The sequence below is a fragment of the Eurypyga helias genome, unplaced genomic scaffold (genome assembly GCF_000690775.1).
Source record: "Eurypyga helias isolate BGI_N326 unplaced genomic scaffold, ASM69077v1 scaffold5146, whole genome shotgun sequence".
NCBI lineage: Eukaryota > Metazoa > Chordata > Aves > Eurypygiformes > Eurypygidae > Eurypyga > Eurypyga helias.
The window spans coordinates 2,210-17,378 of record NW_010258416.1 but is presented as its reverse complement, the minus strand read 5'-3'; the positions used below and the strand labels follow the sequence as shown (position 1 = coordinate 17,378).

At 44.2% G+C, this 15,169-nt stretch overlaps 1 protein-coding gene across 2 annotated transcripts; it reads right to left on the bottom strand.

The window, feature by feature from the left end:
* Nucleotides 1-345: 345 nt before the first annotated feature.
* CSNK1D (casein kinase 1, delta) lies at nucleotides 346-14,227 on the bottom strand. 2 transcript variants are annotated; one of them, XM_010154304.1, is made up of 9 exons: nucleotides 14,122-14,227; nucleotides 12,184-12,332; nucleotides 11,473-11,701; nucleotides 10,951-11,121; nucleotides 9,259-9,407; nucleotides 8,517-8,688; nucleotides 8,027-8,166; nucleotides 2,975-3,041; nucleotides 346-1,159 (listed from the first exon to the last, which is right to left on the bottom strand). In XM_010154304.1, the coding sequence occupies exons 1-8, from the start codon at nucleotides 14,135-14,137 to the stop codon at nucleotides 3,009-3,011; spliced, it is 1,059 nt and encodes a 352-aa protein (XP_010152606.1). In that variant the 5' UTR covers nucleotides 14,138-14,227; the 3' UTR covers nucleotides 346-1,159; nucleotides 2,975-3,008. The 2 variants fall into 2 exon arrangements, with proteins under 2 accessions (XP_010152606.1, XP_010152607.1); XM_010154305.1 differs by lacking the exon at nucleotides 2,975-3,041 and having other exon boundaries at nucleotides 782-1,159; nucleotides 14,122-14,224.
* Between the last annotated feature and the right edge of the window lie 942 nt (nucleotides 14,228-15,169).

Genomic DNA, 15,169 nt, shown 5'->3' with positions numbered 1-15,169 from the left:
TAAAAATTAAATATGGTACGCACCCAAACTGGAAAAATTCTCGGATTTCACATCAAGAACAGGTTGTGGGGTTTTTAAGTAATTCTTTTTTTTGAGTCTTGGCATCAAACAGAAGGCCTGAATCACTCAGTTTAAACACGTAGATGCTGAATGAAGCGTGCAGATTCACGGAAGGTTCCATAGCAATGTGTATTTTCCACCTGCAACACCCTCCAAGCCATCAGCCCCGGAGCACAGGAACAAAACTTTACCAATAAAACCAATGTCTGAAACTATCCCTTTACCCAACCTCTGCAGAGAGACAGGACAAGCTTCCAAATTCAAAATCCTTTTCACTTCGTTACCACTGGCTCTACTCCACCCGGACTCTCCCGCAGGGTATTTAGTTCTCCTCTTCTACGAAAACAAAAGAGCGCTAACAATTCCCTTGTGTTACATGGAAATTTAAATGTTACGTGTGAATGAAGACAGCAAACAGCAAAGTAAAATTCTAACGATTTTAAAAATTCCATGAGAAAACCGTCTCAGTCGGAACAGGCCCGTACAAATAAGTAAACAGCTTAACTCAAGTCGGATGGTTTTGATTCATGTACATGTTCCCTGCCAGACCAATTGCTTTAAACAAGAAATTTCAAGTCATTGTCTTTAGTTCAGGCTTGTTTATATTCTACATTTTTTAAATCAGACAAAAGCAAGAGTTCTTTACAGAGAATTAAGCCAATAGGTTTAGCAAAATGATACAAAAAACTTTCTTAAACCAAGTAAAAGATTTATAGTTACAGTAGAATAATAAAAACGGTGTAGAGTCTGCCGCCTGCCGAGGGGGAACTGAAACGGCCATCCGCTAACAGGCGGTCAACCCTGTAAACCATCCTTCTTCTCCAGCCCTGTCCCCACAGGGTTCTCTTAAGGTCACTGGGTTTCTGGCAAAAGCGTCCTGTAACGGCAGCTGCTGGCGTCTGTCCGTGTTCCTCCAAGTGCCCTTTACGTCACGTGGAGAACTCCAATTGTCCTGTTTCCGCTCTAGTTTAGGGTATTTTGCTAGTAAAGCCACTGGTAACATAGGAGATCAGCCATGCATTATCTGCCCTCCACGGCAAACTGATTTTCATCGGTGCACAGCAGACTGGAGAACACTGGTAGTTACCCGAGCAGGAATCTACCAAAGCCAAAAGACAGGAGCACATCAGCACACATCCCTCCGCTTAACACACAGAGGGCTCCCCATGTACTTGCAAATAATTCCTTGCCAAAAGTAAGCGTGTGAATTTAAAATCCAAGGAGCTGCACAATGCTTTGCACCCACCTGTAGCTACACGAAGGTCCCTATATCTTCCTCCTTTATTAGAAGTTAACATGGAAAATTCACCTTTCCAGCCAGGAGATGTTTTGGAAAAAGTAAACAAGAGCATAAACATGCAGAGAAGAAAGAACAAACCAGATGAAAACAGCATCCATGTGTAGAATCCAACTCAATGAATAATTAGGTTGGGGGGGAAAAAAAAAAAATCCAGTAAGAAGGTAAAAAACATTAATTTTCAATGGCTTTTAATTGTTCATGGGCCATTGTGTCCCAAGACACTTCATTACCTTCCAGGCCTATTTCAGTCACCGCGTGCCAGCAGTTCAGCAGCACTTGCCCCCGAGAGTGAAAAGCAACCGCACAGCGCTGCGATGTCAGAAGCGAGAAATGCCTGAGGAGCTGAATCAGTGTTCAGGATTAACGGCAGTTGGAGACAGCTACAAACAGCGCGGCGAAGAGCAACGGCCAGCCGCTGCAGCCCCGGCGCCACGCAGGCCAGAACCTGCACGTCTCCTGCACGCGAGCTTTCCAACGCAAAGCTTCCCGCTGGCCTCTTCCACCCTGTTTTCTAATTCCTTGGTTTTGACCAAGGCCTGGTGATGGGACTTTAAGGTGTTAAGCTGCTATTTACAACTGGATCTTTTCAACGTTACAAACTGTTTACGGAGCAGCTTGTGCACAGTCAGCCAAGCACACAAAGCGGGGAGAGAACGGAAGAAGAACAGCAGGATTCTTCACCGACCAGAGATACGGGGTTAGTGCAAGCTGAGGCTTGAGAGAGGAAGGGCGGCAGCAGACGGAGTTATACAACAGAAGTTAAGGAACAGAAAAGTCCCACAGCCTGTTTTTAGTAAGAAGCAAAGCAAAGAAGCTCCTGAAACACTTCAGACAGCATCCTTCAGCCACCAAGGTTGAGTCCAGCTGAAACTCATTTCCCTGATGAAACCTGTTATTGCCAAAAGCAGAACAGACCAAAAAGCCAAAAAGCTGCACAGAGAAAGGCAGAAACTCCTACTGAACAGTGGGAAGGAGTTCTAAACACCCAAACCCACGTCTGTCTACCCCCGAGATGCTCATGTCCACACTACTCTCATTAGTGCAGGAACATTTTTTCAGCAGAGATCTGAATAGATCTGAGTATTTTTTAAATGACAGCTCTTAAGGAACAGGAGAGGAATGTAAACCAGTGAAACACGGACACGGCTGTAGTAGCACGTTCCAGTCACAAGACAGAGCCTCTTTTGAGTAATACAGTCAACGGAGTCGTCACACGAGTCTGCTGGCTCTAACATTCTGCAGCAGATCTGGTTTTGAACGGATGACACGCTGCCGCGTGAACATCCCTGAAAAGCCATGCAATTCTCAAACAGCTGAACGTCAGACTCAGCTATTTTATTTTCTCGTTGATGCTTGAACGATTTCAGGGACTTTTAAAGTCACTATTTTTGCCAATTCCGCTTAAGAGTTCAAGTGGATCAGCAGTAGTAATTCAACTTTCAGAAGGACATTTACATTTAAGGTAGAGACAAACCAATGCTCCATCAAGCATCTGTCTGGAAGGCACAGGTACAACTATGAGATAACGTGAGGAGAAGAAGCAAAGTCAGATGTTTCCAAAGATTTTTTTCCCCACCCCATCCAAAGGTTTGGTGTCTAATGAGAAGCACTCACCCAGTGCTGCCTTCCAACGAAAGGAGACGAGCAGCTACTTGCCATGGTGTTCGAAAGGAATGCTATTCTGAGGTAGGGGAAAAGACAGCAATTTGTAACAGTTCCACTGCCCCAGTATATAACGATGTCTAACAAATATCCACCCTAAACTTGCAGTAGCCAATGTATCTTTTGAGGAGCTCTGATGTAGAAGGCATTTCTATCGTATTAAGAGACAGGTAAAAGGAACAAACCACTATTCCTCAAAGGAAGCTGACAGGGTCAGAAGAACAACGCAGAGTACGATGCCTATTTAGAGGGATATATGGGGAAAGATTTGCTCATGAGGATATGGAAAATGCAGAGGCATTGGAAGTACATAGCTTCTTCCCCAGGGAAGAGACATAACACTTAAGCTGTTCAATGCCGGTGTTGGCTACAGGCTTCTAAAAACTCCCCTCAAAGAGACTTACTATTTCTTTGTGCAGCATTCTAATCTTTTCTTCCAACTCCGGAGAGCAGGAATCATGCACAGCTCTGACTGCTGGGTGCTGAACACGTCACGTTCAGGACAAAACCTGAACGACTTACTGTATACCGCGAGCAGTCGGGCTGAGCCGTGCGCGAAGGGAAACGCAGGCTGCTCCCCCGCAACCCGACTGCTGAGCACTGCTTCGGGACGCAGCCTGCGCGACCTGCGCCGACAGAACCAATGCCAGGCAGCGTCTGCTGAATACTCCTCGCCTCCTTTACTATGTTCCTTAACGTTTAAAGACTGACTCTGTAAAGCAGACTTGGCGAACAATTCACTCCTGGAGCTTAAGAGCAGGAGGATCTCTTAACAGCTGGTTGGATTTTCTGCCCAGCACAGCTCCTGACTCTTGGCTGCACAGGGACCCAGCGTTTAGGTTGGCTTTAGACCCAAATACACCATGGAGAGACAAATCCCCTTTTGCTGCAAAGGGGACAGATGATCTTCTACTTTCAGAAGGTGGTGCAGTGGCTAACTGCCTTCACTCAGATCTTTCGCTTTTCCTTAAAATGTGAGTGCTTTCAGTATTAAACAAAAGGTTCTTCATACGTTTTCTGCATAAATGTCAGTCCTTGTTAAAATCATTGTCTCTCAAATACTACGCCAACTAAGTCAAGACGATCTCTTACCTTTCACACCAACTGAAAGACTCTGGTTTGAAATTCTTGCATTGTACAATCTGTTCCCCCAAGCTCAATTTTTATGGCTCTTTTTTGTGTTACTTATACTTTTCCGACAATTTAAGATGCTGAGAACTGGACTAAGCATAATAGTCCAGCATCTATCTCTCTAATGACATGAATAATCTCTCCATTTCTGTTCATTACTGTATCATTCATCCATTCAAGGATGAAATAACACCCTTTCCTTATGACATCACACTAACCTCTCCAACATCACACCTACAGCCTCCTCAGTCATCGCTTCCCACAGACCTAGTTCCCACATGTAACACAATGGCCTCCACTCCTTCCCCCTCGCCCGGGGTTGGAGTGGTGCAGCACTACAGACTTCACTTCGACAGGCTTCACCCGCCTGCGCCTCTCCCACGGATGGTACCGCTGCCCACCAGCTCACAACTGGCAGGGTTTTCCCTGCTGCATCCACTTCCATACAATCCAGAAAAATACTAACACTTGCCACAGAATTTCTGTAGTTTCATTAGAAATGCTTAAGGCTTCTGAACCGTTCCACCCACATGCTCGTTCTTACTCCAACAGACGCTCACTGGTGTTCCAAAGTGCTCGTCTCTCCGACGAGAACAGTTCAGGTTCTGTGTGGATGATACCTCGGAATTGGGGAATACTCCAGACACCTGTTCCACTACCCTTCCTAGTTACCAGCTTTCCGTGAGTGTTACATTTCTCTGAGAACACCTATCTTCCATAAGAGAATTATAGTTCTTATTATCTACATTCTCAGCCTTAGTTTTCAGTTTCAGTCTGAACTGATCAGAACTCATTTTGGAAAAAAAGGAAGATAAAAATGTGGAGTCACCCGTAAGAACTGGACTCAGAGGCAAGGGCCTTTCACGGTCTCTTTGAGCGACCCCTGCGCATTTCCAGTGCCCAGAGTTTAACAAGCAGTAGGTGACGAGCGGCGGAGGCTACAGACGCAGCCTGGCCCTACCAAACCAAGGCATCCACATAAAATGAAGCAGCAGAACTCCTTTATCAGGTTATTTGTAACAACTCCAACAAACGTGGTTCTTCACATAAGGCATGTGTAGAGCTGCACAGCATACTTTAAAAGGATGCTTTCTACCAGGAACACGGTTTAAGCGCTTCCTGAAAAAAGAACAGCGGTCGCCTATTTCCTGAAGACTTACAAAGGACATAACACACTTGGAATTGGCATGGATAAACAGTTGCTGTTCTTTACTGTTCTTCTGAGAAGAAGCGGTAGGGATGATTTTCTATATTCTTACACCGAGCCAATCAAAATTCTCCTTAATAACCTTGCCAGGCAAGTTGGATACTTTAGTTTTTTCCTAAGAACAAGGTATAAAGATAATGGGAAACCTCTGGTCTAACTGGTAACCTGGTTAGCATCTAAGGGTAGATTTTGACTATGGAAGAATGACTTTAGCATCCTGAAGATAGTAAGAACGAGAGCTTAACTGAGCCATCTCGCATGCTACAGAGTAAGCGAGATCTGGGAACACGAAAAGCTCAAGGGGAAGCATTACAGGGTAGACCATAAGTATCTCTCTCTTGCATTCTAAATCCGAGAGGCCCGTGGGAAGCTGCTGAAATTACACTGCAGTTGCACACTGTTATTCAGTCGCCATGAGTGGAGACCAGCAGTCGCTCACTGTTTTGATAAGAACTAAATGAAGATGACAGGTGACAAATGATTAATTCTAACAGACTCGGAGAAGACCCCAACTAGGCCACCACCGGCATCGTGAAGAAGTCAACCAAGCGATCCCATACTTGGAATGTCAGAAGGGGCAGGTATGGAAATGTGCCATTAAGCCCGACCGACCTGCTGGCCCACAGCACAAATTATATGCCTGTATATTCAAAGACTACTCAACCCCCTCCATGGTCTAACACAGACTCAGAGCATTCCCATTTTGCAAGTTAGGCAGAACCACAATGCATCTGCAAACCCACCCGGACTACTTGTGCCTTATAATGTTTAGAGGAGTTTCACGTGTACACTGAACTGCACGCCAGTAATACAGCAAAAAACCAAAATTCCTACTCTTCCCTATCAGTCAAGTAACTCACTGCACTTATTTCTATTACTCCTCTTAATCATTTATCTGACTGGTAACAGAAACAAAGCATCTGAGGTTTGTTCCCTGGGCATACACACCCCACCAGAAAACTACCTTCACATCTGTGGAAACGTTCAGGGGGAGCTCAGTGCCACCACCTCGCAGAGCAGCTGAGGTCGAAGGACCCCTGGGATCAACCACTTTGATCCCACTACCAAAAGTGCAGTTGGCTAGAGCCCGCCACTCAGGACAATGAGCGAAAGAGTTTTTTCTTATGCCTAAATGGAATTTTGTATATTCTAGTTTGTGCCCGCTGTCTATTGTCTGTTCACTGGCTGTCACTGAGAAGCATCCGGCTGCACCTTCTTCACATCCTTCTACCAACTATTTATGTATATGTACAAGGTCCATAACTATGCACAATTCCACCCTCTTTGTTTTCCTACTGTTAACAAACTTCAGCCATAAAATATTTCAATGTGAGAACTTCTGATGGCAAGAACTGCAGTTCAGTGAACCATTTAAGCCAGCAAACACCACCACCAAAGCCAACACAGAAAACCTCACTTCTCTCCTATTCTCATCCAGTCATTTCTGCTGCTGAACTGTTCATCCCCTGGGCAAGCACAAACATTTGTGCAGCTACATGGGCAAACAATTAGTTGAGATGAAAAACAACCCAAAAAATCCCACTTCACTTTTGTTAAAGCAGAATTGTTTCTCCAATCCAGTCCATCTTCAGTCTCCCTTGGAGATGCCCACCTGACTTCCATCTAACAGCGTTCCCTCTAGCAGTAAGATCTTACATAGAAGAATAAGTATCATCCAACATAATTATTTTCGCCAATTAAATGACGGAGGCAAAAAGAACTGGGTTCCTTTTTATCAATATGCTCTGTCAATAAGGAATAGAATGAATCCATGGCAAAGCTGATGCAGTTCGAACTCCAGCACAGCGCTGGGGACAATGGCAAAACCCCGCGGCGACTGCACCAGTGCTCCCAGCAGACTGCTCTCCCGGGAACGCTGCAGCATGCCCACAGTGCAGGCGATTGCCCGTTCCGCAGGTGGGACTGCGGGTAAGCTGTACAGAGCCAGGCCACGCCATACTTAGGGCAGGTCTGTGTGAACACCTTGAAAAAGGACTGTTTCAGCTACAGCATAAAGAGAGAAAAACATACTTAAACACTGTCAGTCTTAAACAGAAGCATTCCTAAAATCTCTCTGCTAAGGCGCCGTGACCCATGAGGATGATTTCAGGGCTGACTATGGCTGTGAATCACGGATCATTCATCCTGCCATCCTCTTCTCTTTCAATCATCCACGTATGTGGCCCCTTATCTGCCCTGAGTTACAATACTGCGCTACCACGTTTCTTCGCTTTCACACTTTTCTGTTCTTCACCAACTACTTCCTTCCCATTCTGCACCAACATTCTCTCGCTCTGTTGATGTGGAAACATGAGTCACAACTGCCTCTAACTTACCCTGCTTCCTCATTGGTAACAGATACAAGAAATTCAGTGAGCTGAACACCACGACCATAGGTAACAATGCTGCATCTCTAGGATTCACACAATGACTATTACTTTGCGTGTTTTATGCTTATCACTGCCAAGGATAAAATAAAATAAATAATGCCTTACAGTAATCTACAGCCACATCACAAACATTCTGTTAAAATGTCAAGTATTTGTATGAGTTAACATCATCTGCAAAATCAGTATGAAATCCCATCAGTCAGCTAGTACGGTCTTTGAGCAAATTAACTGGATCAAACCACCCTCATGTTTCCATTACCCAGAAATCCTTTTTACCTGCGAAGTTGACATGCGAGAGGTATCTTGTCGGCCTGTTAAGTCAGACGACGAGATATTGACTGGGGCGCCGCGATGCAACCTCATACTCACTTTCCGTTCTCGTTCCATACCAGACACTGGCCGAGGAGAGGTGTTGGCTGGGAGAAAAACAGCATTAGATTCTCATGATGAGAAAGAGACTTATAACACGGTCACTGGAAAAATTTCACCCTCACTGTTTGCCTATAAAAATTCCACAGAATCAAACGAGAAATCAGGGCCTTTGTTTTACATTCACAAAAACCGAAGAGGCAGTTGGCAGGTAATGAGTGTGTACAATTACCCTCAATGGACTGATGAGCAAGGGGGAGAAAAAACCAAAAAACCTAAAACCTAACCAGAGACAAAATACCACTCAGATTTCCCAATTCCAATTCCGAATTACCAGTGACCTGGAACAACCTGAAAATCAGAGTTGTCTACAAGGTGTCAGCATTTGCTTACGTACCAGCATGTGAAGTTGGGGTAAGGGGGGTAGGAGGAGCTACATCTTGCGTTCCTCGCAGCCTGCCAGAAGCAGTGGAGGGTAACCCACGCACCGCTGGGTTTCGTGTATGTCTCAATCTTTCCTCTCGCTCTCGCCTTTCACGTTCAGCATCTTCAGCCGCTCTGCTTGCACCCTGCGGGTCAAGTCTAGTGAACAACTTGGGGTATTATTTAGCTTACAGCTACATATTCAGATAAAAATACTGAAGATAAAGAACTGGACAGCCCATGTTGACAGGGCATTAATCATTTCTGTACAACCTCTTGAGAACTGCCATAAATTCTGTTGACACAACTGCTGGGATAGTCTTTGAAATGCCAGCGTACAGACGTACTGCTCTGGCAGCTGGACACCTCCTCAGCAGCTGAGAATATGCCTAAGATCCAGGCGGGAGCAGATAATAATTCTGCAACCCGGCCTGGTGACTGCCCTGAAGGAAGCACCCCCGAAGCTGTACATGTCTAAAGCCCTGCGTCTTCAACTTAGTTCTCAGTCAACCCCCATCTCATGGCTCCTGTATCTCCTGCCTTTCCTCACTTCCTGATCATTTCTTTTTCTAGACAGTACAGCTTCCAGGAGGAAAAAGGCAAGACAATCTTACAGCATCAGTCAAAATGCTCAAAACTGACAATCTAGTTAAAAAAACTCCCACCAACCAACCACATTAAAAAAGAAGTCTTAGAAAGCCATGTCAGGTACTCACAAATTTCAGCATGTTCCAGTCAAACACATAGTCATACGAGAACCCTTGTCGGTGGAAGAGGTTTCTGAATAATTGCCTTAGATAGGAATAGTCTGGTTTGTCATCAAAACGCAAAGAACGGCAGAAATTCAAATATGTGGCAAATTCAGCTGTAATAGAAGAAACCCTGTTTTTTCCTTCAGCTTCACATTTGCTTTTTATAATTCTGAATCTCAAAAAAACCCCAAACACTGAAACCCCAAAACCAACCACCCCAAACCCAGCAAACAGGGAATCGGCTGAAGATAAGGAAAAAAAATGACCCAACGCCAGCAACCTGCTGAAGGCAAGTCAACAGCCCAGGTATCAAGTCAACCCTGAAATGGACGTTGTCACCGAGCAGGAAATGATCTCCTTTGGCAACAGCAGAGAGGAAACAGAACCAGAGTTCTTTCAGCAGCAGCTGGGAGGGTGGGGGAAAGACAGTTGAGTGAAGAAAAGGGATTATTTTGTCTGTCTGTGCTCTGAAAACGTTTAAACACAATTTCCTGGAGGCCACGGAATAGCATCTCTTTGTTGTTGAGTCACACAGACTCTGCTACCTCACAAAACACACAAAAACTAGTGGACCCACATAAGCTTCCCAGGTCAGTCACCCACCGGTTATTCACAGCGGTCTGACCAGCTGTGTTATGTGGCACACGGAATACTAGTTGTGTGCAAGAGAAATACTGTTGTGAATTCAATGCACCACAGACAGTGCCAGGGCCAGAACACCAGCTCTTGAGCTCAAGTCTTTCCAGCTGAACTAATGTATTAGTAACTTGAGAAAGAAATTCTAGAAGAGGCCAAGAAAAATTGATTGGCGTTCCCTGCCGGCTAACCCCAGAGAAAGCATAGTTAAGGAGGGAAAAGGAACACGTCTGAAGCGACATGTGAAACAGCCAAGACAGGAAGTTCCCATACAACCCCTGTTTCCACACCTAGCTGCCGAAGCCAAGAGCGTGGAAACAACAGCGACAGAACTCTTCGTGACAGATCAATGACATTCTCTGACTGCAGCTAATTGGAACACGTTTTAAAACAGATTTAAGTATCATTTTGCAGGGCTAAAAAATGCCTTGTTATTACTGTAGTGTAAAAACCAAACTGAGGAACAGAACGGCTCTGCGGCACGATCCTATTTATACAATAAAGTGTTTCTTACGCCTCTCACAGCCGCTGATCATCAACAGGCTAAACTAGGTGAACTTGGAATGACAATTCCCAAGTAACACAACTGCAACAGGTAACGGCTGCATCTGACCACACGCTGCGATTCCTCCAAGAAACAGTTCCCATGCATATGAAGAAACGGGTAGTTTCTCAAAAAGCTACTTGTCTGTCAGAGTGACCCAGCCACGCCAGATGCATGCACGCAGGGCACAGTGAGATCAGCCGCGCTGATCTCCCCTTCACCTCCAGGGCACCCCAGTGATGGTTTACTAAGAGTTAAGACAAGGGACAATTATAAATCCTCCACGATCACAAAGATCCCAGCCTTGAAAGCACAGTATCCTTATCACAGACCTGCCCAATCGTAGTGGGGGTGTGAGGGGAAGAGAGAGATAGATGTGAAAAAAAAAAAAAGACGGTAGAATTCAGGGTAAAGAAAAACAGATATACCACTACACCGTGAACATGCAGGCCTACTGCCTCAGATGAGTAACTTACAGGGATATCCTTTACACAAAACCTCAATGGGTGTAGACATTTTCTTTTCACTGATACGTTCATATTTCTGCCTCTTTGTTGCTGCTTTCAGTCCCTGCCAGGGGAGGGAGCCCAGGTTAAAATACATCAGTACATAGCCCAAGGACTCCAAGTCATCTCTGCGAGATTGCTCTACAACAGCATAAAAAATGGACTCATTAGGTTTCATTTTCTACTGGAAAAACAAAAGACTGTCATAAAAACCCTTAGAAAAACAAGAGATAGCTGAGAGTTACCATGCCCACGATAAACTCATCCAGTTCAAGAAAAAGCCCCCTTAGAGTTACTAACAAATGTGCTAATTCCTCAGAATTACAAACTGACCGAATCCCACCCCATCAACAGATCCGAGGCCAGCCACGCTGCACCCTCAGTGCCAGAGCAGGGACGGTCTTCTACGCCTCCGTAAAGCAACAGCTATTGCACTAAAATGATGTGCACCAACCCTTTTAAAGTTCCTGCTTCTTGCTTTCCCCAGCTCACCAATTCCAAGATGAGTGTTGATGGATGCATAACGGGCAGTTCCTGTCAAGTTTTTATTTTCACGATAAGGAATATGCTGGTGAGTTCGGGCATCTCGATACTTCTTTGCTAAGCCAAAGTCTATTATGTAGACGAGGTTGCCTTTCTTCCCCAGACCCATTAAGAAATTATCTGGCTTCACATCTCGGTGGATGAAGTTCTTGGAGTGAATATATTCAATTCGACTAATCTAAATAAAATAAAAAATAATTAAAAAAAAAAATCATTGTCGAGAGACCGGGCACACAGCTTCTTTGTTATAAACACACTGGGAACGCTTTCTTAGTGAGAAACACAGCAAAGAAACTCCTTGTAAAGTGTATGGGCACTGAGGAGAACATAATTTAGAAGACAACAGGTAAACCTTCTCCCCAGCTCTTCCCCAGAGTCCATTTTACATTTGTTTCCAAAAACTTTCTTGGAGGAATTTCTTTGTCTCTGAGCAGTCCAACACCTGGTCTGCAAAGAGGACAGGTCCAGTTCTTAAAAACGAAATGAAGACTGTGTAAGCACTTCTGATGGAACACCTTCCATCAAGAGAAAGAGAGTTTTGAGTCTTTAATGATACAGCCTCTTCATCCCTAAATCACAGAAACAGGAAGTTATGCTCTCTCTAGAAATGCTAATATCCCAACACATTGTGCTATGGAGACCAACAAATCACTTTCCTACCATCTGGTCAGCGAGTAGCAGGACTGTCTTGAGACTAAACTTCCTTGAACAAAAATTGAAGAGATCTTCAAGACTCGGTCCCAACAGCTCCATCACCATTACGTTGTAGTCCCCTTCAGCTCCGCACCACTTAATTGTAGGAATACCCACTACAAAAAAGGAAACAGTTGATTCAGTATAACTCCCTGATTTATACAGTTCACACACACAGATCTTGAAGGCTCTGAAGATGAATTCTAAGAGGATCGTTGCTGTTAATGTTTGTATTTACAGCGAAGCTTAACGTTTTATGCCACCTGCAGCTATTCCTAAATGAAAGGGTTGATAATTTCACAGCAGAACCAATATAAAATAACAGCCACACAGGTCTAAAAATAGCCCTTTTCCTATTCCACAGAAACTTCCCAGTCTTTGTGCTTAGCCTGCAACTTGAAAGTATTTAGCATTTTTGCTGGATTTGAACCTCACGCAGTTTACAAGTGTTAATACTCATGTTGTATCCAAGATGGCAATAAGGAAGAAAATTGGAAGTCTGAAAATAAAGACATGACAAACCACTTAATTATTACTGAAGACCTTAGAAATTAACTTTGTTAATCTTCTTCGTTTCAGAGACTACAGGTTCACCATAAAACACCTCTGTCTTCCATTTCAATTTGCAATAAATTTTCACATTAGCTTCATACTCTTATCTTCTCTCCAGTTCCACTGTATTTGCTGTTCGGTGCCTCTCTCCCAGAGCAGTGTTGTTGATGAGATGCCTTAGACATTCACCTCACGAGCGCTAAAATTAGTCGCACTCAATGGAGAAACCCAGGAAAGTTATTTCACACAAAACTCCAAAACTGCTCAAATATTTTGAATGAGACCTGTATGTAGGCAGCCTTATTCACCATTTCAAATGCCTTTACTGTGAGTTAATTTTATGCATTTTAGAAGAGAAACGGTGTAATTCACCCATTTAAAACTCTTATATTTACTGGATATGCATTATTCTTTCTCTGAAATAGAAACCCTTATTCAGATGGCAACTTAACCTTTTCTGCCACCTGCCTCTGCAGCACCCATCCTCAGAAGGAACCCACCATCGTGGCCTTAATCAGCCCATAAAGGAAGCATTTCACTCTGTGAAGGCTGTTCAGGCTACATGCAGGCACAACTGAACCTCAACGCAATTACGCATTTTCATCCACTTACAGCATGATCACTGCACTTTGCACGTGAGATACAGCGTGGAATGTAGTCTTTATGCAAAGTACACCCTCATTTAGGAAGAATTCAAGGGACTACGAAACAAAAGCAAAACTTAACTATACTGACTTTATGTCCTAGAACTGCATGGGAATCTTACATGTGGAGAACTTCCAAGTACGCGAGTTATCCTAGCAGAGTTCCATGCAGCAGCTAGAAAGTTGTTTCACACCTGGTCTCTACTGGTAATGGCAATTTGTCTTAGAATTCCTACCCACAGCAAGGAAATATTTTAACTCCAAAGAAAGAATACTAACACACATAACAAAAATGAACCTGAATTTCCCAAGTCTGGAATTGTGCTACTCTAATAAGCAAGTCAGGTTAAAGACTCCAGAACAGCCATCACCACCTTTCACAGACCCGTGAGAAACAACAGGCGGGCAGTGCAGTGCTAGACAGTACCAGACTTTGTTCCACACTGCCTGAGGGTTTGACGCTTTAATATTCTGGGGTCATGAGCAACGCTATAGGATCTTAGTTGTTGCCATGAAGTTTGGCACCCACGGATCTGGAACTGCTGCTCTACATCGCTTGCAGAACTGGGGTACTGCTCTCTTGCCCTGCCACCCGCCCACCTTCTCCTCAGATGTCAAGAGATCTTCACCATTAAATACTTTCAGGTGGCAGATATATCAAAGACATAAAACCACTTAAATCTCTGAAGAAGGAAAGTAATTTGCTTGCCTCCACCCTGCATCATTTTGTAGATTTTACTCTCGATGTGGAGCTGAGGATGTTTGGTTTTCACACATTCCAACTTAATTGCAACCTCCTCTCCCGCAGCAATATCAGTTCCTAAAACCAGAAGAATTTAAAACAGTGGTCAAAACATTTTTTAAGACGCATTTCCTTTATCAAAGCAAAGCAGATACAGACAAGCCACTCCTCAACGGCAGACATCCAGAGACTAGTCAGCACTTTCAGCCACCGTTACCTAAAACGTCTTCTGAAGTCTTGCAGCCCCTCTGCGCCAGCGCCCTAGTTGGTCGGTCAGGGGTGGTTAGTCAGTCCAAACAGACTAGCAGCTTAAGAGACACCTATTAGACACCATAGCACAGGTAGCCAAAACTGCTGCTATCCCATCCCAAAAAGCCCCACGAGTGCATCTTCCGAGGGGTGTCTCTGCACTCCCGGGCTATGGTAGACGTGCTCGGATTGCATGTTCCGGGGTGTGGCATGTATCCCCACCGACCCAAGAAATGCTAGGAATTCAGATCACCTCTTACCTGTGCTTGTCCCCTGTTGGGGACTTTGATCTCCACTAAAAACCTAGGACGACATTTCTAAAGTAACTGTAACAACCAAAAGCCTAGCTTCCTTTAAGGAAAACAGAGTAGTATTAAAGAGATAGCAAGAAGCAGTATTATGAGAAAAATCAGTAATTAAAACGTAGTAAGAAGCAGTATAATGAGAAATCACCATTTGTAAATGACAAAGAAAGTCCAGAGCGACGAAAGGATGTTCCTGCAAACTACAAAATTCCAATTTACGTGGAACTGCAAAACACTACAGCATAAGGAAAGCCTTGGAAATTATTTTAATTCATTTACAACCCAAAACTCAATTCTTTAGAAAAATATGCATGTAATGCAAAAACTGTGGAAACGTAGCGACTGCACTGCTTTTGTGACTCTGATCTGTGACCTCATGCACCCAGCAACAAACCAAACGCTCACTCTGAGCCCCCCCTGTCCCCGTCCATCTTTTATACTATTTAGAATCCCTGGGAATT

What these genes read in the sequence shown, in the direction of transcription:
- CSNK1D (XM_010154305.1), bottom strand. An exon ending in TGCTACTCGCTGACCAGATG is followed by an intron (nt 11,702 to 12,183) that starts GTAGGAAAGTGA and finishes TATTTTATTTAG; the next exon opens with ATTAGTCGAATTGAATATAT. An exon ending in CTCGCATGTCAACTTCGCAG is followed by an intron (nt 1,160 to 8,026) that starts GTAAAAAGGATT and finishes TGGCTTTGGTAG; the next exon opens with ATTCCTGCTCGGGTAACTAC.